General features: G+C 42.0%; 1 protein-coding gene and 1 long non-coding RNA gene across 2 annotated transcripts; both read left to right on the top strand.

The window, feature by feature from the left end:
- The first annotated feature begins 518 nt into the window (after positions 1-518).
- Positions 519-4,365, top strand: LOC128698437 (uncharacterized). The gene is made up of 3 exons (XR_008408469.2): positions 519-715; positions 1,224-1,332; positions 4,224-4,365. It is a non-coding gene; the product is annotated as an uncharacterized lncRNA (long non-coding RNA).
- Positions 4,366-4,699: 334 nt separating this feature from the next.
- On the top strand, positions 4,700-22,885 carry LOC128698650 (F-box/LRR-repeat protein 5-like). The gene is made up of 3 exons (XM_070103791.1): positions 4,700-4,837; positions 5,015-5,130; positions 20,897-22,885. Exons 2-3 carry the CDS (start codon positions 5,108-5,110, stop codon positions 21,861-21,863), a joined length of 990 nt encoding a protein of 329 aa, XP_069959892.1. The 5' UTR covers positions 4,700-4,837; positions 5,015-5,107; the 3' UTR covers positions 21,864-22,885.
- Positions 22,886-24,459: the final 1,574 nt, after the last annotated feature.

The following is a 24,459-nucleotide window of genomic DNA, read 5'->3' as shown; positions in this document are numbered from 1 at the left end:
ACATGAGCACCATAGTTGGGGTTGTAGCCAGCAACATGAGCACCATAGTTGGGGTTGTAGCCAGCAACATGAGCACCATAGTTGGAGTTGTAACCAGCAACATGAGCACCATAGTTGGGGTTGTAACCAGCAACATGAGCACCATAGTTGGGGTTGTAGCCAGCAACATGAGCACCATAGTTGGGGTTGTAGCCAGCAACATGAGCACCATAGTTGGGGTTGTAACCAGCAACATGAGCACCATAGTTGGGGTTGTAGCCAGCAACATGAGCACCATAGTTGGGGTTGTAGCCAGCAACATGAGCACCATAGTTGGGGTTGTAACCAGCAACAACTTTGAAAACATTTAGCCTATCTTTGCATTTCTTATTTAGTTGTGGTATAGTGGATTTGTTAAAGGATACATCTACACCAAGTTTTAACGTAGCTAATGTTTTCACCAGGTAGTCCATGGCCCCCACGGGTTGAGCGCTCCACCATGAGCAGTACTGATGGTGGTGGTGTAGTAGTGCCATCTAGTGGTGGTAGTCAGAGTTAGTCAGGTTATCGGTGATGGTGTTATACTGAAGGTCAGCACAGTGACCAACCTCAAGTGCAGTAAAGGTCAGTTGAATTTCAGTGGTCGTACAGGAGAGATATGTTGCTCCTCAGGACTCCTACACCACCCCTTCCGCCGGCTTTACCGCTTCTTCATCTTTTAATACGCCTAAATAACGTAAGTATAGTCTGGTGACGTATTTGTCAGTACAAAAGCAGAATTGAGCTGCAGTTCATACCACCAGTTTGGTCACCAAATTATTAATATTTTATAATCTTAATTTTCTTTGTGGTCTAATGTCTTGGAGGGGGGGGGTGATTGACCTTAGTGGAGGGGTTTTGATGCGAGGAACTGGAGCTACTCCCCTCCCTCTGATCAAACAATAACTCACACTAGGCGTTACATAACTCATAAAGGTGTATCCAGTTCAGGATTTTTTTCCATTATTGAAAAATAAGATCTCTTGATCCAAGGAACTAGCGCCTCGTGATCCAGATATAGACTTCCATGTAAACAAATTGTTAGTCATCAGGTTTGTGAAAGAAATATTTATTAAAAAGATAGCTTTACTATGTTAAACATTAATGGGTATATCAGTCAGGCAGTAATGTTACTAGTGTATATTATATGGTAATGTTTACCTATAAATGTATAATGTTCATGGTTATAATGTGAATGTGTTTAGTTTCAGGTGTGGTAACTGAGAAGTGCTGTGCCAGGCTGTGTCTGCTGCAACATTGATCAACACAGCAACTGACCAGTCTGAGGGGTGGAGACAACCACACTAGTAAATGGTATGACCCATAACATTTAGGGTTTATGGAGATACATCAGTTGGATACGTCGTTAGAGGTGGGCAGGGCCCACCTTTAAGGTATTTCCAGGTTATAAGCCCATTGAAGTTTGGTTATTGAATCAGATAGTAATTGTATTGGGTGGGAAGGTGGTGGGGAAAGTATAGGAAAGATTGTAAGTAACTGATATTGAAAATAGCTTAGTGGGAAGTATTAACTTATCTCCCGACCAGAGATGAAATCTCTGGCCAGGAAACAGTGAAATGTATTCTATAGGTTACCTTGAATGAGGTGGAAATAAAAATTGGAGAAATTGGTTGTAAAACTTAGAATTGAAGACTGATTAGATTTTAGGAAGTTTTAGGTAGTGTATTATCTTTTATTATGCAGTCTATACCCATCCCGCAAGATTGTAGGAAACAGATGAAATGGTAAGAGTCGCATCCTGGGGGAGTATAAATACCCTAATAAAAATGTCATGATGTTATCCTGACTTGATCGTGCAATTCTGTGTTAATCTGCCGCGTTAATAATTATACTGAGAGTTTAGTGTGGTGAGGGTAATGGTAGAGGTCTTGATGCCGGATGTAACGAAAGCCTATTAAATCATTAATTCCACATTATTAAGACGTAAGAAAGGAGCACTGAAGCAGGCCTCTTGGCCCATGTTAGGCAGGTCCAACTCTCAACCACTAATTTGTCTAACCTATTTTTAAAACTATACATCCAGAGTTTTAGCTTCACATGACAGGATAAATTTTCCTTAGGCAGAATATATTATAGCCGGAAAAATCAATAACACTTCCTCAGAAATGTGGAATTAACCACATCTTCCCATTTCCAGTAGGGTTGTAGAGGACCTGGACAAGTAATTTTGTTTTGAAGTCCCAAAAATATTTTTAGTATAGACTTGTGGGTTTAGCGCTCACAATTCGTCAGTATTAGAGCGTCTGACGGGGGGGGGGGTCATTTGTTTTGAAATTGGGTTATACAGTATATATTTAGACTTTGTAGACCCCCTTGATCTTACCTAGACCCCCCTTGATCTTACCTAGACCCCCCTTGATCTTACCTTTACCTCCCTTCATTCCCCCTTGTGCCGCCGCTGCTCTGCAAATTAGTAAGGCCTGTACCTTGATTATTATTATAATCAAAAAGAAGCGCTAAGCCACAAGGACTATACAGCCGCCTGTACCTTGAGTATGCTGCATAGTTGTGGTGTATATGTATAACACTTTGTAGATCTACAATTTAGTTTCTATCAAATAACTTGTAGAATTAGGTGGGGTTAAGTAGGATAGGTAAGGTATAGAACTGGAGAATCTGCTATATGCATTATGAATGCATATAGCAGGGGAGAGTAATCTCCCCTGAAGGCATAGATTACGTAGAACTGTGGGCCTGGGAACCCACCAACGACCTTCAGTAGCTGTCTGCAATCTGTTATTGCTCGTGGTTTCCGTGGGGATGTTGGTGGGTTTCGGGCTTTGGGTAGTGGTTGTGGTGGGTGTTCTACGTTTTTTATGCCTTTGGCCAAACTGTGCGAAGTTAAATATGGATTCATTGAGTTTACACAATTTCATCATTTGTAAAATTTAAGCGGCATTCAGGTTTCTATGAATATAAAAGTATTAGCGTTCAGAATTGCAGTTGGTTTGATAGTTTGTAAGAGTAACTTGACTCGCGAAATCGTAATGACACGATTGCAAACAAACCGCGGGTTCAAATCCCACCTGTGGTATGGTTTGTAAGAGTAAGTAACGCTTCTTGCAGCAGACGTAATGATAGAAATAATGAAAACCTCTGTGATCTGAAGTGAAGTGTTGGCAGAAAGAATTCACTAACATCTGATGCTGATGAGTATAGTTAGGGGGGGGAATATTTAGATTGGTATTACTGGGAATAGGATTATTAACCCTGCTGGGTTAGAAACCCAGAAAAATAGAGGTAGAGAGAGTGGAGGGGCTTGAATGTAGTGGTCCTCTGGTTGTGCCTAGGATGCCAGCCATAACTGGCAGGTAAGGTAGGTTATGAATTCAGGATTGTGTATTGGGAAACTGGTATACGGTAGGCCTATGAGTTACACTGTCAATTATAACTGGTTAGGTTTGTTGTCTTAATGAAGGTAGTTAGGATCCTGTTAAATTTGGAAGTCCTTCAAGAGGTGTCTTTAGTACAGTGAAGGTATCTTGATAACAAGCAGTTGCAAGTACCCTCCCCCTTCCTTGGATCAAACCTGATTGCCTAACATTCTCCACGCTGTGTATAACCCCTATTCAGATCTATTATCCATATTTACGGGAAATTGTTTGGGTAAAATGTGCACATGTAAAATAGTTTGAATTGTTCCCCGAGAGTTTACCTCTCCCCCAAGTCGATAGAGTAGTTGATGAAAAGTTTTTTTTTTTAAATATATTTTTCCAGTTACACGTCCATAATTAATTATGGGATATTAGGAGTAGGTTTGGCTAGGTTGTAATGTATGTTACGGAATTTTACCCTCCAACTTCTTTAATTGCCACAATTCTCTCCTTGTCAGAACACTGGAGACAAGAACTGATGACTAGCTATTGTGTCGCAACACAAGTGTTACCTTCCTGACAATACAAGGTCATGAAATTTAAAAATATATCATACCTCAAGCTACTAATAATGGCAGTAGTGAGGCTGTCCGCCTCATTACTACTATTGTTAGTAGGGTTGGGGGCAGGTGTATTTTTTTTTTTTCCCGAGCTTTGAGCTCCCGATTTGTGTGAATGTCCTTGCTGACAAATACAGCAGTTGAGGCTTGGCTGTTATATCTTTTATATTTTAGTGTTCCTTGAACATTTTTTTGTGAAAGAAAATATAATTACATCAATTAAAATGTCGAAGTTTATCGAATCTTGTAGGTTGAAGATATTCTCGGTGTCGTGGGCAGCTGCTGTGTGGTGAAGTCCGTGTCGTGGGCAGCTGCTGTGTGGTGAAGTCCGTGTCGTGGGCAGCTGCTGTGTGGTGAAGTCCGTGTCGTGGGCAGCTGCTGTGTGGTGAAGTCCGTGCAGCTGCTGTGTGGTGAAGTCGTGCTGTGTGGTGAAGTCCGTGTCGTGGGCAGCTGCTGTGTGGTGAAGTCCGTGTCGTGGGCAGCTGCTGTGTGGTGAAGTCCGTGTCGTGGGCAGCTGCTGTGTGGTGAAGTCCGTGTCGTGGGCAGCTGCTGTGTGGTGAAGTCCGTGTCGTGGGCAGCTGCTGTGTGGTGAAGTCCGTGTCGTGGGCAGCTGCTGTGTGGTGAAGTCCGTGTCGTGGGCAGCTGCTGTGTGGTGAAGTCCGTGTCGTGGGCAGCTGCTGTGTGGTGAAGTCCGTGTCGTGGGCAGCTGCTGTGTGGTGAAGTCCGTGTCGTGGGCAGCTGCTGTGTGGTGAAGTCCGTGTCGTGGGCAGCTGCTGTGTGGTGAAGTCCGTGTCGTGGGCAGCTGCAAGTCTTCAGAGATGTCATCACTACCAGCAACACGCCAAAATGTCTGCAAAGATAAAAGTATGACATTACTAGATTATTCATGAACTGCAGAAAGCAATATTTTGAAGTCTTACTATGTATTTAAAATGCTTCCTTCAACATTTTGTAGAAAGAAAAATTAAAATATTTTCAAAGCTGATCTATAAAAAATTACCATGAAATTGGAATAATCAAAGTTTTTTTAAATTACCACAGGTTGTTGGAACTGCAAGAGCTGGAGGTGTTGATGGTGTGGTGGATGGCAGAGGAGTGACTAGTGGCGCCACTATTCTTGACCTCCATGGCTAAATGGCTCCGTTGACCTGGAGGAGGTGGGGTGATGACGTCAGTGGTTGTTTGTGGGGAGGGGGAAGGTAGTTAGGGGAAGGGTCGGGGGTTGGCTGCTGGTGTAGAGTAGTTAGTTGTTACTGGTGGGAGGGTAATTGGGAGGGGGGGATGGTTGTCACTTGGTAATCATTAAGAGACTAACACAGTCTTATTACTGTGTTAACGAAGCTTGAACCTTAATATTTAAAACTCCCTGGACATTAGCCCAAAGACACTCGTTTGTCACACACTCGTAATTCTAATGAACAATGTCCATGGACTCGTGTTGAAAACAAGTCTCCTTGATGTTGGGCTTACGTATATGACATCTCTTGTGGTTTTAGTGCTTAATTTTGAACAAACCTCTTCTCTGCCTCCTTGCATTTTGTTGTCACATAGTCCATCATTTCTTTTACTGGTTTTCCTGCCAATTCTCTCCCACTGAACGTTCTCTACACATATGCTGCTATGTATGATAATTCTATGTAATGAGGGGTGGGGAGGATTGTGGACCTGTTTGGAGAGGCGACTGGTATGAGGGTGAATGTAGAGAAATCGAAGTTTATGGGGTTGGGGGATTGGGAGGGGAAGGTGGGGGGAGAGGGTAGTGGGAGGTGGGGTGTTGTGAATCGGGTTAAGATTTGTGGGATTGAGTATATGCAGGATGTACAGCAGGCTAGGATGGTTAATTCTGGGAGTGTCGTGGAAAGGGTGAATAGACGGTTGGATGGGTTGCGGCTGGGACATTTAACGCTTCATCAGAGGGTTATTGTAGTAAACATCTTACTATATAGTAAAATTTGGCATGTAGTCGCTATGTACCCTTTGTTGCAATCAGATATTGCGGCATTATTAAGGAGAGTCTTTAGGTTTATTTGGGGGTCGTGATGTGATTGGTTACGGAGGGGGGTTGTAACTCTCCTAGTGCGCAGAGGCGGGCTGGGGTTAATTAATTTAAAGAGTAGGATTATGAGTGTATATGTAAAGAGGGGGTTTCTCCGAGTGGGGGGGGTGTAAAGGTGGTGGGTTGCACCTTTTGTATGAGGATGTCAGAAGATGGTGGGGAGGGAAGGATTTGCGTGTGTGTGAGGACATGTTGCGGGTGCTCTTGTATGTTAAGGATACGACACACATGAGGGTGGGGGTTTTCGAGAAAGTGGTGGGGGAAAGGGAAGTGGCGACTGTGGAAGGAGTGTATCCAATGTATGCATGGGGGGATATTTGGGAAAGGTTGTGTAGGCTACGCATCCGGCCGCGGGAGTGGGAGGTGATGTTCCGGTTCCTGCATGGTATCCTGCCATCAGGTGCGGTTCTTCGAGACAGGAGGATTCGTGAGGAGGGCGTCTGTGGGGTTTGTGGGGGTGAGGATACAGCCTTTCATGCAGTCTATTTCTCAGAACGATTTGGGGAAGTGCGAAAGTGGATGGGGAGAGTGGTACGATGGGTGGGAGGGGGGGGGGATTTCGGTCTGGTGGGCTCTTAAGTTTAGATGTGGGAGGGGTGGGAATCCCTGTGCAGCGGGCACTTGGTTACCTTATTGTGGATTTTGTGTATGTGTCGTGGGCAATGAGGGGTCAGGTGGAGGGAGGGGGTGCGTAAAAGAGTATTGGCTGCAACCTTTTATCGTACGCTGTGTCGGAATCGGGTTCTTTATGGGATAAGGTGGGAGAGGGATTTCCCTGTAAGCTATCGTGGTTTAACGGTGGGGGTTCTCTTGGGGATGTAGGAGGGGAGGGGGTCAGGGGATGCGGGGGCTGGTCTCCCCGGGGGGGTGCTAGTGTGTGAGAGCATGACTGGAGCACCTCTTATATGTTAGAGAGACATGGTGCTTATGGTGTGTAGGTCATGAGAGTATTGGGTATGAGGTTTGCCGTGTGTTGTAGCGTCAGTATATATTGTGCTTCTTTTATTATGGTAAAGCGGTATGCGTGTGGGGGGAGGGAACAAGACAAACTTATAACGTCACTATTGGTAATCATACTTTTTCATGCCACGTGTGGATGTGGAGCCCATGGGCTCGATATGAATGTTAGATGTAATCGAAGGTTTTTGATTCTGTATTTTTGGACGCATATTTTGGTCTTATTGACACAATTCTTGAGTAATTTCCTTTTTTTCGAGCCATGATGAGTTATTATTTCTGGGTTTGTATGTATATGTGATAGGTGTGTTAGTTTTGTGATAAATCTTTATGTATGATGGTTTGTTTTCATTTCACGTTTATATAATAGGTTATAAACCTGGTATTGTGTTGCTGTTAAGTGTAGTTTCTTGATGTAAGTTTTTGGCTAGATTACAAAAGGTTGTTGTAAAATAGTAATGAACTAAAATTACTAGAACTGTTGATTTATAACATGTATATTGATGGGGTTGTTTTCACTGTGATTGTCTACATGTAGGTTGTAGCGAGTGTTAAGACGTATTCTTTGTGTCGGATTTAGTATAGGGGTTATTGTAACAGTAATGAGTTTCAGGTTTTGTGATTTCAGATGTTTTCTTTATTGTTTATTTATATATGTAATGCTGTATTGGTTTTAAATCAAATATAAAAAAATTCTATGTAATCATTCGCCGCTTGACCTGAGCAGAGTGCGGACGTGTGACTACTGCCCTCTGCTGGCCATTGGAGGAGACTTATATTTTCACAACATGGCGCAGTCTGTGAGAAGGCATGTGCACACGGTGTGCCTTGAATTGGTGTGTGGTGCAATAACGCCTTAGTCTGCGCAAGTGCTTTTACCGCAAATTATCCGTGACACCTATGGTGTTGCAGATCAAGAACTGTATGGTGTGGCGCTAAATGGTGCCTATCGTATTTTCGTCAACTTGAGGTCAGCTGGAGTGTATGAATGGCTGGTTGACAAGTACCAGGACGGGAGTGTGGACGTTAATTCAGCGATGCGTGTTCGACTCATCGACGTGTCTAGGCATTACACATGGGTGAAAGTCCGAAATGTGCCATTTGAGGCGGACGAGACTGACCTGCGGAATGTATTTGAACAGTATGGAACTGTACACCTGGCTATGGCTGGTAAATGGACGGATGGGGCGTATGCCGGCTTGCCGGATGGTACGTTCATGCTCAAGATGACGTTGAGGCATTCCATCCCGTCTTGCGTCATACTGGATGCATTTAGGACGCAGGTAATGGTGTACTACGCTGGGCAGCAGAAGACGTGTAGGTTATGTGGTGCATATGACCATATGGCGGCCCAGTGTGGGAGATGGCAGCGGAGACAGGAACTAGGTAGTGAGATGGTGAAAGAGCCAGAACCGGAAATGGGTCATGCTGATGAGTCACCTGTACATAGAAGTGGCACTTCCTGGAGTGAGGAAGTGGAGCATAAGCTGCCACTGGTGGGTACCAGCCCGTCACTGTCAGTTAGTGGGATGTGAGGCATCTGCCTTGGAGACCGGGAAGACTGTGCAGAGTGGTGAAGTGCGGGTAGAGGGAGGCCTACTGGTGAACGTGAAGGAAAAATCCTTTGAGAAGGTTTCTGAGGATAACTTGAGGATGGTGAGGAGTCCTGTTCAGATTGAAGATGAGCAACTTGGAAGATTGGCAAACAATGCAGATGATTCGCCAGGAGTGGTGGAAGTGATTGAGGTGAATGCTGAGATTCACAGGGAGGCATCCAGTGAGTTGGAAATGGATGCGGAGAGTGTCAACCGTAAGAGGGCGGCGACATATTCCAACTTGGATGATGTTTTGACCCCGGCACAGAGACCGGGGGAAAAAGCCGTGGGTTGATGTGGTGCGTGGGAGCTCTAAAGGTATGCCTGGTCCGGTGTTGGATCAGGGGAAGCCACAAGTGGGCAGTGGAGAGAAAAGTGGAAGAAGCAGACACACTGGAAGCATGTCAGTGAAAGGTAAAATGGGGCAGAGGGTGAAATCACATAAGTAGGTTTCCAGTGCATGACAGTGAATATTAATGGATTGTGTGCGAGTGAGAAGCATCTGTGGGTAAAGGGATTTTTAAGGTGTTATGCTATAGACATTGTTTTTGTGCAGGAACATAATTTCAAGCTGGGAAGGGAATTGGAGGTGGATGGGTACAGTGTGTTTTTGATGTATTCGGAGCGAATGAAGGGAGGGGTGGGAATCCTGATCGAGAGATGAGCCCGTTTGTTGTTCTTAGGAGTGAAGGGGGGGGGGGGGAATCGTGTGTTAAGAATAGATGGGTGGTGGAGAGGTGAGAGGATGGCAGTAGTTTCTGTGTATGTGCCGGCTGAGAATGATGTAAGGGTAAAGAATGAATTTGTGAATAATGTATTGGTATATTATTTGCGGTCATTACCGTCAGTGACAATAGTTGGTGGCGACTGGAACTGTGTGGTGCGTAGGAAGGATGTGGTACCAAGGGGGGGCAGGGTGTTTTTTTTGGCAGGTTTAGGGGATCTATTGAGAGGTGTGGGATTGAGGGATATAGTTGATGGAGGGGATTGCGAGATAAAGCACACATTTCATAGAAAGGGCTATGCTGCACGACTAGATAGGTTGTATGTGACAAGGGGTGTGAGGGTGACGCGGGTGCAGATGGTGAATGTCGTTTATTCAGATCATAGGGCGGCTTATGCTGATTTAAATTGGGACGGTTTGCCTAAGATATTTGGGGTACTGGAAGCTGAATGTACGACTACTGGGTGAGGGGGTGGAGGGAGGGGATTTTGAAAGTTTGTGGGATGACTTGTGGGGTGGGGGTAAGAGTGCAAGCGATTTATTGGGGTGGTGGGATGGGGTTGCGAAGAGGAGGATCAGGCAATATTATGTGCGAAGGGGAAAGAATGAGGCATGGATGACATATGGGCTTCAACAGTATTTAGGGACGGTTGCAGGGTTGTTATGAGAGGGGTGTTGTGGTAGATGTGTATCCAATGGAGGAAATTGAAGCGTTAAAGTGGCAGATAAGAGATATGCACAATGAGAGATTTGATGAGGTGAGGGTGCAAGGTGGGTTAGAGGAGGCGATTTGGTGTGACAGGCCGTCAGCCTGTGTTACTGGGCCAGCGGAGAGGCAGGTTGGCAATGGAGATTGATAAGCTGGTAGTACACGAGAACTTTGGTGGGTATACGAAGGGTCAGGAGTTGCGAACTACTGAGGGTATGAGTGGTTTTCTGGATAGTTGGTTTGGAAAATATTTGCGGAGTGTAGGAGTGAACGGTGAGGATTTAGAGAGATTGGGAGAGAATGTATCTTGTGTGCTGAGTGGAAGTGATCGTATGGCATTGGGAGGGGATATTGAAGAGGGGGAGGTATGGAGAGCTTTGGAGAATATGGCGAGAGGTAAAGCGCCAGGTATAGATGGGTCTATGTGAAGCATTGGAGTATGTTGAAGGATTTTTTAGTGAACTTGATGAATGTGATGAAAAGTGAGGGGAGGATGGGTGAGTTGCAGCGTACCGCAGTAGTAGTTTTGATTCCAAAAGGGGAAGGCCCTACTACAGTGCAGAACTACTGGGCGTTGTCATTATGTGCTGATTATAAGATATTTGCAAAAATCATGGGGAACAGGCTGAAGTGCATGATAGATAAGAGTTGTTGCGAGAGGTCAGTTTGGGGTGCCTGAGAGAACAATGTATGAGGGGCATGGAATAATAAAAGATTTTGTGGAAAGTATGGAGGGGGAGAATAAGGGGGGGGAGGTGTCTTAGCATTGGATTGGCAGGCAGCGTATGATAGCGTAGAATGAGAGGCACTGTGGCATATCTTACGGAGGCAGGGTTTTGGGGAAGAGATGGTGCCTTGGATTGAGACTTTGTATAGTAGGGTAGGTGTACGTGTGCAGGTGAATGGGAAATTGGGAGAGTGGGTTTCAATGGGTAGAGGCATAAGGCAGGGTTGTCCTCTGTCTCAACTGTTGTTTGCTTGTATACAGGACCCTTTTTACAGGGCAGTGGGGAAATGTTTAGGGGTGGATCGTGGTGTGGAGAATGGAGGGATGGGAATAATAGGGTATGTGGATGATACAACAATTCTAATGAGCAGGGAGGAAAGTTTACATGAGGTGGAGGATGTGATTAGTGGTTTTGAAGGAGTTACAGGTTCAAGAGTGAATGTGGAGAAATCGAAATTATTGGTCTTAGGGAATTGGGTAGGGAGGGCGAGATGGGAAACAGCTGTACGTTGGTGTGTGGTGGATAGACTAAAGGTGTGTGGGATAATTTATATGGGGAATGCCGGGGAGGCACAGATGGTTAATTCTGGGAGGGCAGTGGATAGGTTGGTGGGTAGGTTAAATGTTTTGAGACCCATGCATTTGACGATACATCAACGTGTAATAGTGGTGAATGTAATGTTATATAGTATGGTCTGGCATGTGGCAGCAGTATATCCGTTGGCAGGACCAGACATAACAAGAATGCTATGAAAGGTTTTTAGTTATATATGGGGTTCTGGGTGTGACTGGTTGCTTAGGAGTGTTGTTATGCTACCGGTCGACAAAGGTGGATTGTGTTTAATAGATATAAGATTAAGGGTTAAGTTTATATATTTGAAGAGGGGGTTTCTCCGAGTGGAAGGTCGTGTGGGGAAGGGTGTGCAAGCATTATATGAGGAGGCACGAAGGTGGTGGGTAGGATCAGAGATGAAAGAGTGTGAGGATGTGCTGCGAGCTTTATTGTATGTTAGAGATCCGTCTAGGATACGGGTGGGTGTTCTGGAGCGTGCTGTAGGGGTGAGGGTGATTGCGAATGTTGAGGGCATATACCCAATGTATGCATGGGGAGACATTTGGGTAAGGTTGCGGTTGGTGCGCATCAGACCAAGAGTGAAAAAGGTAATGTTTCGTTTCCTTCATGGAATACTGCCGTCTGGTGTGGTGCTCAGGGAGAGAGGGTTGATGGTGGAGGACGTATGTAGGGTGTGTGGGGATAGGGAGACAGCTTTTCATGTATATTTTTGTAAAAATTTGGAGTATACGGGAGTGGATGGGTGGGATTTTGAGGAGGGTGGGTGGGGGAGGGATATCGGTGTTAAGGGCATTGAGTTTAGATGTGGGAGGTGTGGAAGAGTCTGTGCAGCGTGCTTTAGTGTACATCATAACGGATTTTGTTTTCGTATCATGGGCCATGAGGGGTAATGGGGATTGGATGGTGCGAAAGAAGGTATTGGCTGCAACAATGTACAAAACACTTAGTCGTAATAGGGGGATATACGGAAGTAGATGGGAAAGGGCTTTTCCTAAAGGATATCGAAGTATGAATGTCAGAGGTTTGTTGGCGGAGTGAGAAAAAAAAGGGGGGGAGATATGTTAGGAATTTCAGGGTGTTGCACCGGGCTCGTCTCAGAATTTGGGAACGTATGAGGATTTCCTTGATATGATGTGAAATGGCAGCGTAGTTGTGGAGTGTGTTTTAATTAAGTTTGTGGTGGTTCGTTAAGATTTTTATGGACATGGAAATGAGCAATATTTGTGTGAATGTGAAAAGTATACGGTCATACTCAGGCTGGTTTACTGATGTATGTAATGGGTAAGTTAAATTTGGAATATGTTGTAATGTATTATCAGGACTGGTGGTTGTATCATACTCAGGCTGGTTTACTGATGTATGTAATGGGTAAGTTAAATTTGGAATATGTTGTAATGTATTATCAGGACTGGTGGTTGTATCAAAGCAAAGGACATGCGGGCGTGATGAATATGTCTGTGTACCAAATGTACTGCTCATAATGAGATAATGTAATGTGTGTGATTTTTATCATACATCAAGTGTATATAGCAGTATGTAAGAGAGAATTTCATGTACTCAGTATGGGTTGTATATTAGTATTCGGTGAAGTTCAATGAATATTATTGACGTGATGGGTATATAAGGACGTGTTCATGTACAATGTGTTAAGTAGGGTTAGGATGGTGAGGCAAGAAATGCTGCGGTCTGTAGAATAAGAATATAGTACTTGTTTAAGTTAATGTTTAATAGTAATGACTATGTATATTTTATTATATGGTAGAAGAAGTTTGTTACTTAAAAATGGAAATTATATTTGAAAAATATTACTAAATATACGTGATTGTGTAAGTTCACTTGTAGGATGATGTAGTGTTTGTTCGCTTGTAGGATGATGTAGTGTTTGTTCGCTTGTAGGATGATGTAGTGTTTGTTCACTTGTAGGATGATGTAGTGTTTGTTCACTTGTAGGATGATGTAGTGTTTGTTCACTTGTGGGATGATGTAGTGTTTGTTCGCTTGTAGGATGATGTAGTGTTTGTTCGCTTGTAGGATGATGTAGTGTTTGTTCGCTTGTAGGATGTAGCGTTTGTTCGCTTGTAGGATGATGTCGTGTTTGTTCACTTGTGGGATGTAGTGTTCGCTTGTAGGATGATGTAGTGTTTGTTCGCTTGTAGGATGATGTAGTGTTTGTTCGCTTGTAGGATGATGTAGTGTTTGTTCACTTGTAGGATGTAGTGTTTGTTCACTTGTAGGATGATGTAGTGTTTGTTCACTTGTAGGATGATGTAGTGTTTGTTCACTTGTAGGATGTAGTGTTTGTTCGCTTGTGGGATGATGTAGTGTTTGTTCACTTGTAGGATGATGTAGTGTTTGTTCACTTGTAGGATGATGTAGTGTTTGTTCACTTGTAGGATGATGTAGTGTTTGTTCGCTTGTAGGATGATGTAGTGTTTGTTCACTTGTAGGATGATGTAGTGTTTGTTCACTTGTAGGATGATGTAGTGTTTGTTCACTTGTAGGATGTAGTGTTTGTTCACTTGTAGGATGTAGTGTTTGTTCACTTGTAGGATGTAGTGTTTGTTCACTTGTAGGATGATGTAGTGTTTGTTCACTTGTAGGATGATGTAGTGTTTGTTCGCTTGTAGGATGATGTAGTGTTTGTTCGCTTGTAGGATGTAGTGTTTGTTCGCTTGTAGGATGATGTAGTGTTCGCTTGTAGGATGTAGTGTTTGTTCACTTGTAGGATGATGTAGTGTTTGTTCACTTGTAGGATGTAGTGTTTGTTCGCTTGTAGGATGATGTAGTGTTTGTTCGCTTGTAGGATGTAGTGTTTGTTCGCTTGTAGGATGTAGTGTTTGTTCGCTTGTAGGATGATGTAGTGTTCGCTTGTAGGATGTAGTGTTTGTTCGCTTGTAGGATGTAGTGTTTGTTCACTTGTAGGATGATGTAGTGTTTGTTCACTTGTAGGATGATGTAGTGTTCGCTTGTAGGATGATGTAGTGTTTGTTCACTTGTAGGATGATGTAGTGTTTGTTCACTTGTAGGATGATGTAGTGTTTGTTCACTTGTAGGATGATGTAGTGTTCGCTTGTAGGATGATGTAGTGTTTGTTCACTTGTAGGATGATGTAGTGTTTGTTCACTTGTAGGATGATGTAGTGTTTGTTCACTTGTAGGATGATGTAGTGTTCGCTTGTAGGATGTAGTGTTTGTTCACTTGTAGGATGATGTAGTGTTTGTTCACTTGTAGGATGATGTAGTGTTTGTTCACTTGTAGGATGATGTAGTGTTTGTTCACTTGTAGGATGATGTAGTGTTTGTTCACTTGTAGGATGATGTAGTGTTTGTTCACTTGTAGGATGATGTAGTGTTTGTTCACTTGTAGGATGTAGTGTTTGTTCACTTGTAGGATGATGTAGTGTTTGTTCACTTGTAGGATGATGTAGTGTTTGTTCACTTGTAGGATGATGTAGTGTTCACTTGTAGGATGATGTAGTGTTTGTTCACTTGTAGGATGATGTAGTGTTTGTTCACTTGTAGGATGATGTAGTGTTTGTTCACTTGTAGGATGATGTAGTGTTTGTTCACTTGTAGGATGATGTAGTGTTTGTTCACTTGTAGGATGATGTAGTGTTTGTTCACTTGTAGGATGATGTAGTGTTTGTTCACTTGTAGGATGATGTAGTGTTTGTTCACTTGTAGGATGATGTAGTGTTTGTTCACTTGTAGGATGATGTAGTGTTTGTTCACTTGTAGGATGATGTAGTGTTCACTTGTAGGATGATGTAGTGTTCACTTGTAGGATGATGTAGTGTTTGTTCACTTGTAGGATGATGTAGTGTTTGTTCACTTGTAGGATGATGTAGTGTTCACTTGTAGGATGATGTAGTGTTCACTTGTAGGATGATGTAGTGTTTGTTCACTTGTAGGATGATGTAGTGTTTGTTCACTTGTAGGATGATGTAGTGTTTGTTCACTTGTAGGATGATGTAGTGTTCACTTGTAGGATGATGTAGTGTTCACTTGTAGGATGATGTAGTGTTTGTTCACTTGTAGGATGATGTAGTGTTTGTTCACTTGTAGGATGATGTAGTGTTTGTTCACTTGTAGGATGATGTAGTGTTCACTTGTAGGATGATGTAGTGTTTGTTCACTTGTAGGATGATGTAGTGTTTGTTCACTTGTAGGATGATGTAGTGTTTGTTCACTTGTAGGATGTAGTGTTCACTTGTAGGATGTAGTGTTCACTTGTAGGATGATGTAGTGTTCACTTGTAGGATGATGTAGTGTTTGTTCACTTGTAGGATGATGTAGTGTTTGTTCACTTGTAGGATGATGTAGTGTTCACTTGTAGGATGATGTAGTGTTCACTTGTAGGATGATGTAGTGTTCACTTGTAGGATGATGTAGTGTTTGTTCACTTGTAGGATGATGTAGTGTTTGTTCACTTGTAGGATGATGTAGTGTTCACTTGTAGGATGATGTAGTGTTCACTTGTAGGATGATGTAGTGTTTGTTCACTTGTAGGATGATGTAGTGTTTGTTCACTTGTAGGATGATGTAGTGTTTGTTCACTTGTAGGATGATGTAGTGTTCACTTGTAGGATGATGTAGTGTTCACTTGTAGGATGATGTAGTGTTTGTTCACTTGTAGGATGATGTAGTGTTTGTTCACTTGTAGGATGATGTAGTGTTTGTTCACTTGTAGGATGATGTAGTGTTCACTTGTAGGATGATGTAGTGTTTGTTCACTTGTAGGATGATGTAGTGTTTGTTCACTTGTAGGATGATGTAGTGTTTGTTCACTTGTAGGATGATGTAGTGTTTGTTCACTTGTAGGATGATGTAGTGTTTGTTCACTTGTAGGATGATGTAGTGTTTGTTCACTTGTAGGATGATGTAGTGTTTGTTCACTTGTAGGATGATGTAGTGTTCACTTGTAGGATGATGTAGTGTTCACTTGTAGGATGATGTAGTGTTTGTTCACTTGTAGGATGATGTAGTGTTTGTTCACTTGTAGGATGATGTAGTGTTTGTTCACTTGTAGGATGATGTAGTGTTCACTTGTAGGATGATGTAGTGTTCACTTGTAGGATGATGTAGTGTTTGTTCACTTGTAGGATGATGTAGTGTTTGTTCACTTGTAGGATGATGTAGTGTTTGTTCACTTGTAGGATGATGTAGTGTTTGTTCACTTGTAGGATGATGTAGTGTTCACTTGTAGGATGATGTAGTGTTCACTTGTAGGATGATGTAGTGTTTGTTCACTTGTAGGATGATGTAGTGTTTGTTCACTTGTAGGATGATGTAGTGTTTGTTCACTTGTAGGATGATGTAGTGTTTGTTCACTTGTAGGATGATGTAGTGTTTGTTCACTTGTAGGATGATGTAGTGTTTGTTCACTTGTAGGATGATGTAGTGTTCACTTGTAGGATGTAGTGTTCACTTGTAGGATGATGTAGTGTTCACTTGTAGGATGATGTAGTGTTTGTTCACTTGTAGGATGATGTAGTGTTTGTTCACTTGTAGGATGATGTAGTGTTCACTTGTAGGATGATGTAGTGTTCACTTGTAGGATGATGTAGTGTTCACTTGTAGGATGATGTAGTGTTTGTTCACTTGTAGGATGATGTAGTGTTTGTTCACTTGTAGGATGATGTAGTGTTTGTTCACTTGTAGGATGATGTAGTGTTTGTTCACTTGTAGGATGATGTAGTGTTTGTTCACTTGTAGGATGTAGTGTTTGTTCACTTGTAGGATGATGTAGTGTTTGTTCACTTGTAGGATGATGTAGTGTTTGTTCACTTGTAGGATGATGTAGTGTTCACTTGTAGGATGATGTAGTGTTTGTTCACTTGTAGGATGATGTAGTGTTCACTTGTAGGATGATGTAGTGTTTGTTCACTTGTAGGATGATGTAGTGTTCACTTGTAGGATGAATGTAGTGTTTGTTCACTTGTAGGATGATGTAGTGTTCACTTGTAGGATGAATGTAGTGTTTGTTCACTTGTAGGATGATGTAGTGTTCACTTGTAGGATGAATGTAGTGTTTGTTCACTTGTAGGATGATGTAGTGTTTGTTCACTTGTAGGATGATGTAGTGTTTGTTCACTTGTAGGATGATGTAGTGTTTGTTCACTTGTAGGATGATGTAGTGTTTATTCACTTGTAGGATGATGTAGTGTTTGTTCACTTGTAGGATGATGTAGTGTTTGTTCACTTGTAGGATGATGTAGTGTTCACTTGTAGGATGAATGTAGTGTTTGTTCACTTGTAGGATGATGTAGTGTTCACTTGTAGGATGATGTAGTGTTTGTTCACTTGTAGGATGATGTAGTGTTCACTTGTAGGATGATGTAGTGTTCACTTGTAGGATGATGTAGTGTTTGTTCACTTGTAGGATGATGTAGTGTTTGTTCACTTGTAGGATGATGTAGTGTTTGTTCACTTGTAGGATGATGTAGTGTTTGTTCACTTGTAGGATGATGTAGTGTTTGTTCACTTGTAGGATGATGTAGTGTTTGTTCACTTGTAGGATGTAGTGTTTGTTCACTTGTAGGATGATGTAGTGTTTGTTCACTTGTAGGATGTAGTGTTTGTTCACTTGTAGGATGATGTAGTGTTTGTTCACTTGTAGGATGATGTAGTGTTCACTTGTAGGATGTAGTGTTCACTTGTAGGATGATGTAGTGTTCACTTGTAGGATGATGTAGTGTTTGTTCACTTGTAGGATGATGTAGTGTTCACTTGTAGGATGAATGTAGTGTTTGTTCACTTGTAGGATGATGTAGTGTTCACTTGTAGGATGAATGTAGTGTTTGTTCACTTGTAGGATGATGTAGTGTTCACTTGTAGGATGAATGTAGTGTTTGTTCACTTGTAGGATGATGTAGTGTTTGTTCACTTGTAGGATGATGTAGTGTATGGAAGTGAGGTGGACGAATCATTTGTTATATTATACTGTGTTTAGTTTTTCTGTGGTGAGGTGTGGACATTGTTATTTTCTAACCTTTATTTGTTTCGTATTTTTTTTGAGGTGTTATGTATTTGTATATGAAGTTTAATATACAATAATAATAAGTGTGTAAAGAATTTTTGGATAATTGAGAATGTCTTCGTACATATAGTTTTATGTAAAATGTAAATACGTGTGACATTCTTTGGGTTATATTGAATATTGTGTTTATGGCTGCAATTTTGGATGTAATAAACCCACCTGTATATGAAGCTGTGGGCTGTCTTTAGTTTAGTTAAATGTATGTTATGTGCGATGGTTGGGTTTTTTTGGGGGGTATCAAACTTTTTTAGTTGAACGTGTGTTTTCTTATGTATAAGTTTAGTGCTAAGGTAGGGAATGTGGAGCTTTTTGTTATATATAATGGTTACGTTTCATTGTTTACATTGTTTACATGTATAATTGTGTATTGCGTTTTCAAATAAAATATAAAAAAAAATCTATAACTGTATTTGTGTATTCCTGAATAAACTTACTTGCATGAAGGGGGCTGTAGGGCAAATTTCTGCGCGCGCTCAACCAAAAATCGAAAAATTATGGAAATTGAGTTATATATACCGAAAAATAGCTTAACTCCTTGGCAACACAATGGTACCAGAATGAATGTTATAAGTAAGTAAGTTTATTCAGGTATACACAAATACAGTTACATAGAATTATCATACATAGCAGCATATGTGTAGAGAACCTAGGATAACCCAAAAAAGTCAGACAGAGTGACTTATTTCCATTGGGGTCCTTTTACCTTATTATTATAGTATAAAGGTTATAATATTTTCTTATTATTCTACAATGAAGATAACATCTTATTATCATACTAAAAAGACTATCTGCTACACCAAGGTCATTAAGACTATCTACAATACGAGGGTCATTACAAGGAATAAGGTAAAATTTACACGTATGTTAGCTAAAAAATAGAAAATCATTCCCCTCCCTTTCTGTAGCTACATTCATCAGACACCTTTTGGCACTCTTCTTGAACTGGTTCACGCTATGACTGGCTTTGACATGTGCGGGTAGTCTGTTCCATTCCTTTATTGCTCTACAATAAAAGGTGTTTGAAGCCTGGCCACTGACTGTGGGTACTACAAAGTTGTGCTCTCTCCCCCTAGTACTATGATTGCTTTGGTTCCCAACCTTGACAAAATTGACAGCAAGATATTCTGGACATTGTTTGTGAGCAATTTTATAAACATGATTTAGCTTCAGTTGTTTTACTCTGTCTTCAACATTCAGCATATCCATCTGCTGTAATTCATCCTGGCCTACATGTTCTCTTGGTCCCAGCCCCAGGATGAATCTTACGATTTTGTTCTGGGTGATTTGCAGTCTATCTTTCAGTTTTTTTGTCAAGGCAGAGTACCAAGAAGAGCAAGCGTAATCCATATGGCATTGTATAAGGGCTAGACATAGGGTCCTGCGAGCCTCAGTAGGTAGACACTGTGCTTGTCTATACAGGAACTTCAGTTTGGCATTCGCTTTCTTTACTACACTGTTCCCTATCAATTCTCCTGACATGCATGGGTCAAAGGGGATTCCCAAATATTTTACTGATGAAACCAAAGTGATGGGCTCCCCATTACATTGAACATTAAAATTATTTACCCTTCTCAGTTTATGTTTCGTGCCAAAGAGAATGGCTTCAGTTTTCCCTAGGTGTAATGATAGTTTGTTGTCTACTAACCATTTGCTGCAGGACTCCAGTTCCAGTGTTAAAATATTAGCAATATCTTGTGGGTCTTTACCTGACACTAACAGAGCACTGTCATCTGCATACAGTAGGAGTTTGCACTTGACACTGATAGGCATATCATTGACATAACATAAGAATAACAAGGGACCCAGAATACTACCTTGGGGAACTCCACATGTTATCGGGAGGGGTTCTGATTCTGTTTTGTTAATTTTGACTATTTGTCTCCTGTTGCTAAGGTAGGACTTAAACCAGTCTACAGAACCTATACCAATAGCTTGAAGTTTATTACATAATATATTGTGGTTGACAGTATCGAAGGCCTTTTGCAGGTCTAAGGTTACCATGCCTATGAGGTTCCCCTTTGACATTTCAGTTCTCAGGTAATCCATCAGATTAATAAGGGAGGTGTCGGTTGAGTAGGATCTTCTAAAGCCCGATTGATAGCTATGGAGAATGTTGTTGTCATAATGATCTGATTATGTATGAATGAGGTGAGGGTCTGGGTTCAATTTCCAGCCAGAGTAGAAACATTGGGCGTGTTTCTTTCCACCTGTTGTCTATGTTCCGCATCAGTAAAATGGGTACCTGGGTGTTAGTCAACTGGTGTGGGTTGCATCCTGGGACACTGACCTATTTTGCCCGAAATGTTCAGCATAACAAGGGGCTTTCTATATAGTAGTATGTCACTGATGTCAGCTATGGCCTGTATACCTTGCACATGTACTTGTAGTAAATAAAGATATTATTATTATTATTGTTATTTATTTTTGGGTCACCTTGCTTCGGTGGGAGACTGCCGATGTGTTAAAAAAAAAAAGTAAATTTTGGTAAGTTCTTTTTATTGCAGTATTTTAAAGTCATTGTTAAGTTTTTAAATTATTTTCAGATTGTGGCTTCAAGGAAGCCTGCAGAAACTTCAGGTTTTAAATCTACAAGGTTGTGAGATGATTGATGATCTTGCCTTAGAGTACTTGGCACAGTGTGCTAGGTCAGCTCAGTGCCCTGAGGGTAATGTATTAAATTTTCCACACAGTAACTTCAGTGAGTGTCTTGAAGTGCCTGAAGAAATAAATTATGATGATGGATATGGTAAGGAAGTGTGGACAGTGATGGGGGACCAGGAAGTGTACCGGTTTTGTAAGTATTATAATTGTTGGTGTAGGCACGTGGACAGTCTCCCACTGTCTAATGTAGAGTCTGACCTCTTATGGAATAACAGCTACTCTACAGGTAATCCATGTGAAAATAACCTTTACTCTGTAGATACTCCATGCCAAAATTCAAAGGAGCAGATTAATGTTAATAGAGTTAAAGGAGTAAATTCAAAGCATCTTACTAAAGACTATTCTCAGAGCAGTGACTACTCTCTAAGTTCACAAACAACAACAAAGTCTAATTTTCCATATCCTCAGTTGGAGAGGGATATCGAGGAGATCTGTTGCTATCCTAAGAATTCTGCTTCTTTGGGTGTTGTACCATCAGGGTTGTATTGTAGGAAACAGGCCTATCCACCTTCCAGGCTCACTCATACTGTTAACCCCATGCCAAGTAATTGTTCACACCATATGCAACTTGTAAGTCTCAATCTCAGTGGCTGCTGGCGAGTCACAGACGAAGGTCTCCTGGCTATGCTGTATGCCAGAATCCTTGATAATTTAAGAAATGTTGATGTTAGTGGGTGTTATCAACTGACAGGTGGAGGACTGGAAATCTTTGTTAGTGCATGTCCTACTCTCCAGCCTGAAAACCTTTGGTATTGTGACAACATAGAGGATGGCCCTTACCCCACACAGGCAAATGGTTGTGCTAATCTGTGTAATCCAGTGAGAGTGTGCTGCCGCAGTGGCAAGTAAGTTCTAGATAGCATTATCTTGAAAGTCACAACTTTATATTGCTGGTGATATTTTACAAGGTTTATTTTTCACACACATGTAGTTGTAGTGTTGTAATAACACTTTTTATATATAAGATACTTCTTGGGGCCACAGTGGGAGTAGTAGGCCATGCACAGCATTTACAGTCAAATTGCATAGTATTAACCATCATTCTTGGCACGAAGTTTGGAAGATTTATCTTTACTTATCAGTATAATATGTCTTGACCACTGGTACAAACAAGTCACACACGAGACAACATTGAAAAACTGCATCTCTTTCTGGGAGTTAGGGGTAATAAATTCTTGGATTTGTAACATTGCTGTTCCATTTGACGGCCATTTGCTGTATATACAACAGAACTCCAGCCAATAACAGCTTTATTCTTAGTGAAATACATTAATTTTACATGATTAGAGTGCAGTTAAGAGAATATGACAAGACTTGAGATCAAATTTGGATATTCAGAAAAAAAGAAATGCTATTGTCACCTTTCAAAGACTCTGAATATACAGTAAAAGATAAGGATTTGACTTTTTTTAATACACGGATTCCCTTAACCCAACAATCAGATAACATGGAAGGTGTATTCCTTAGGGCCTGACTCCAACAGTCATTTATACCCAATTATAACTGTAATATTTCTCTTTAAGTAGGACTATAAAGACATACTGGTTTATAAAAGAACTCAGGCCAGTTTATTATTAATCAGACAAACATGCTTTAAGTTCAGTGTATGGTTTGCTGGAAAATGATTCCATCCAAGCTATTGTTAATGCAACCTATGGTTTTCTTAACTGATTATTATGTATGTCTGATTATAATAGCATTGCAAATGAATATATTGAGTTATTGTAGTCCTGTAATCAATTAAACACACACATGCGCGCGCGCGCAAGCGCACACACACACACACACACACACACACACACACACACACACACACACACACACACACACACACACACACACACACACACACACACACACACACACGATCAGTGAAGAGGCAGGGCCAGGAGCTGAGTCTCGACCTCTGCAACCACAATTAGGCGAGTACAATTAGGTGAGTACGTACACACACACACACACACACACCTAGCCAAGCATGTAAAGAAACTAGAGAAAGTGCAAAGGTTTGCAACAAGACTAGTCCCAAAGTTAAGAGGTATGTCCTATGATGAGAGGTTAAGGGAAATCAACCTGACGACACTGGAGGACAGGAGAGATAGGGGGGACATAATAACGACTTACAAAATACTGAGAGGAATTGACAAGGTGGACAAAGACAGGATGTTCCAGAGACTGGACACAGCAACACGGGGACACAGTTGGAAGCTGAAGACACAGATGAATCAAAGGGATGTTAGGAAGTATTTCTTCAGCCACAGAGTAGTCAGGAAGTGGAATAGTTTGGGAAGCGATGTAGTGGAGGCAGGATCCATACATAGCTTTAAGCAGAGGTACGATAAAGCTCATGGTTCAGGGAGAGTGACCTAGTAGCGACCAGTGAAGAGGCGGGGCCAGGAGCTTGGACTCGACCCCTGCAACCTCAACTAGGTGAGTACACACACACACACACACCCTGTGACGAGCGGGGTCCCACAGGGGTCGGTCCTAGGACCAGTGCTATTTTTGGTATATGTGAACGACATGACGGAAGGGTTAGACTCAGAAGTGTCCCTGTTTGCAGATGATGTGAAGTTAATGAGGAGAATTAAATCTGATGAGGACCAGGCAGGACTTCAAAGAGACCTGGACAGACTGGACACCTGGTCCAGCAAATGGCTTCTCGAATTTAATCCTGCCAAATGCAAAGTCATGAAGATAGGGGAAGGGCACAGAAGACCACAGACAGAGTATAGGCTAGGTGGCCAAAGACTGCAAACCTCACTCAAGGAGAAAGATCTTGGGGTGAGTATAACACCGAGCATGTCTCCGGAAGCACACATCAATCAGATAACTGCTGCAGCATATGGGCGCCTGGCAAACCTGAGAACAGCATTCCGACACCTTAGTAAGGAATCATTCAAGACACTGTACACCGTGTATGTCAGGCCCATACTGGAGTATGCAGCACCTGTTTGGAACCCGCACTTGATAAAGCACGTCAAGAAACTAGAGAAAGTACAAAGGTTTGCAACAAGGTTAGTTCCAGAGCTAAGGGGAATGTCCTATGAAGAAAGATTAAGGGAAATCGGCCTGACGACACTGGAGGACAGGAGGGTCAGGGGAGACATGATAACGACATATAAAATACTGCGTGGAATAGACAAGGTGGACAAGGACAGGATGTTCCAGGGAGGGGACACAGAAACAAGAGGCCACAATTGGAAGTTGAAGACACAAATGAGTCAGAGAGATAGTAGGAAGTATTTCTTCAGTCATAGAGTTGTAAGGCAGTGGAATAGCCTAGAAAATGACGTAGTGGAGGCAGGAACCATACACAGTTTTAAGACGAGGTTTGATAAAGCTCATGGAGCGGGGAGAGAGAGGGTCTAGTAGCAACCGGTGAAGAGGCGGGGCCAGGAGCTAGGACTCGACCCCTGCAACCACAAATAGGTGAGTACACACA

The sequence above is a fragment of the Cherax quadricarinatus genome, chromosome 88 (genome assembly GCF_038502225.1).
Source record: "Cherax quadricarinatus isolate ZL_2023a chromosome 88, ASM3850222v1, whole genome shotgun sequence".
NCBI classification, from domain to species: Eukaryota; Metazoa; Arthropoda; class Malacostraca; order Decapoda; family Parastacidae; genus Cherax; species Cherax quadricarinatus.
This window is presented reverse-complemented; position numbering and strand designations above follow the sequence as displayed.

What these genes read in the sequence shown, in the direction of transcription:
- LOC128698650 (XM_070103791.1), top strand. Translation starts at nt 5,108, where the DNA reads ATGGCTCCGTTGACCTGGAGGAG. An exon ending in GCTCCGTTGACCTGGAGGAG is followed by an intron (nt 5,131 to 20,896) that starts GTGGGGTGATGA and finishes AATTATTTTCAG; the next exon opens with ATTGTGGCTTCAAGGAAGCC.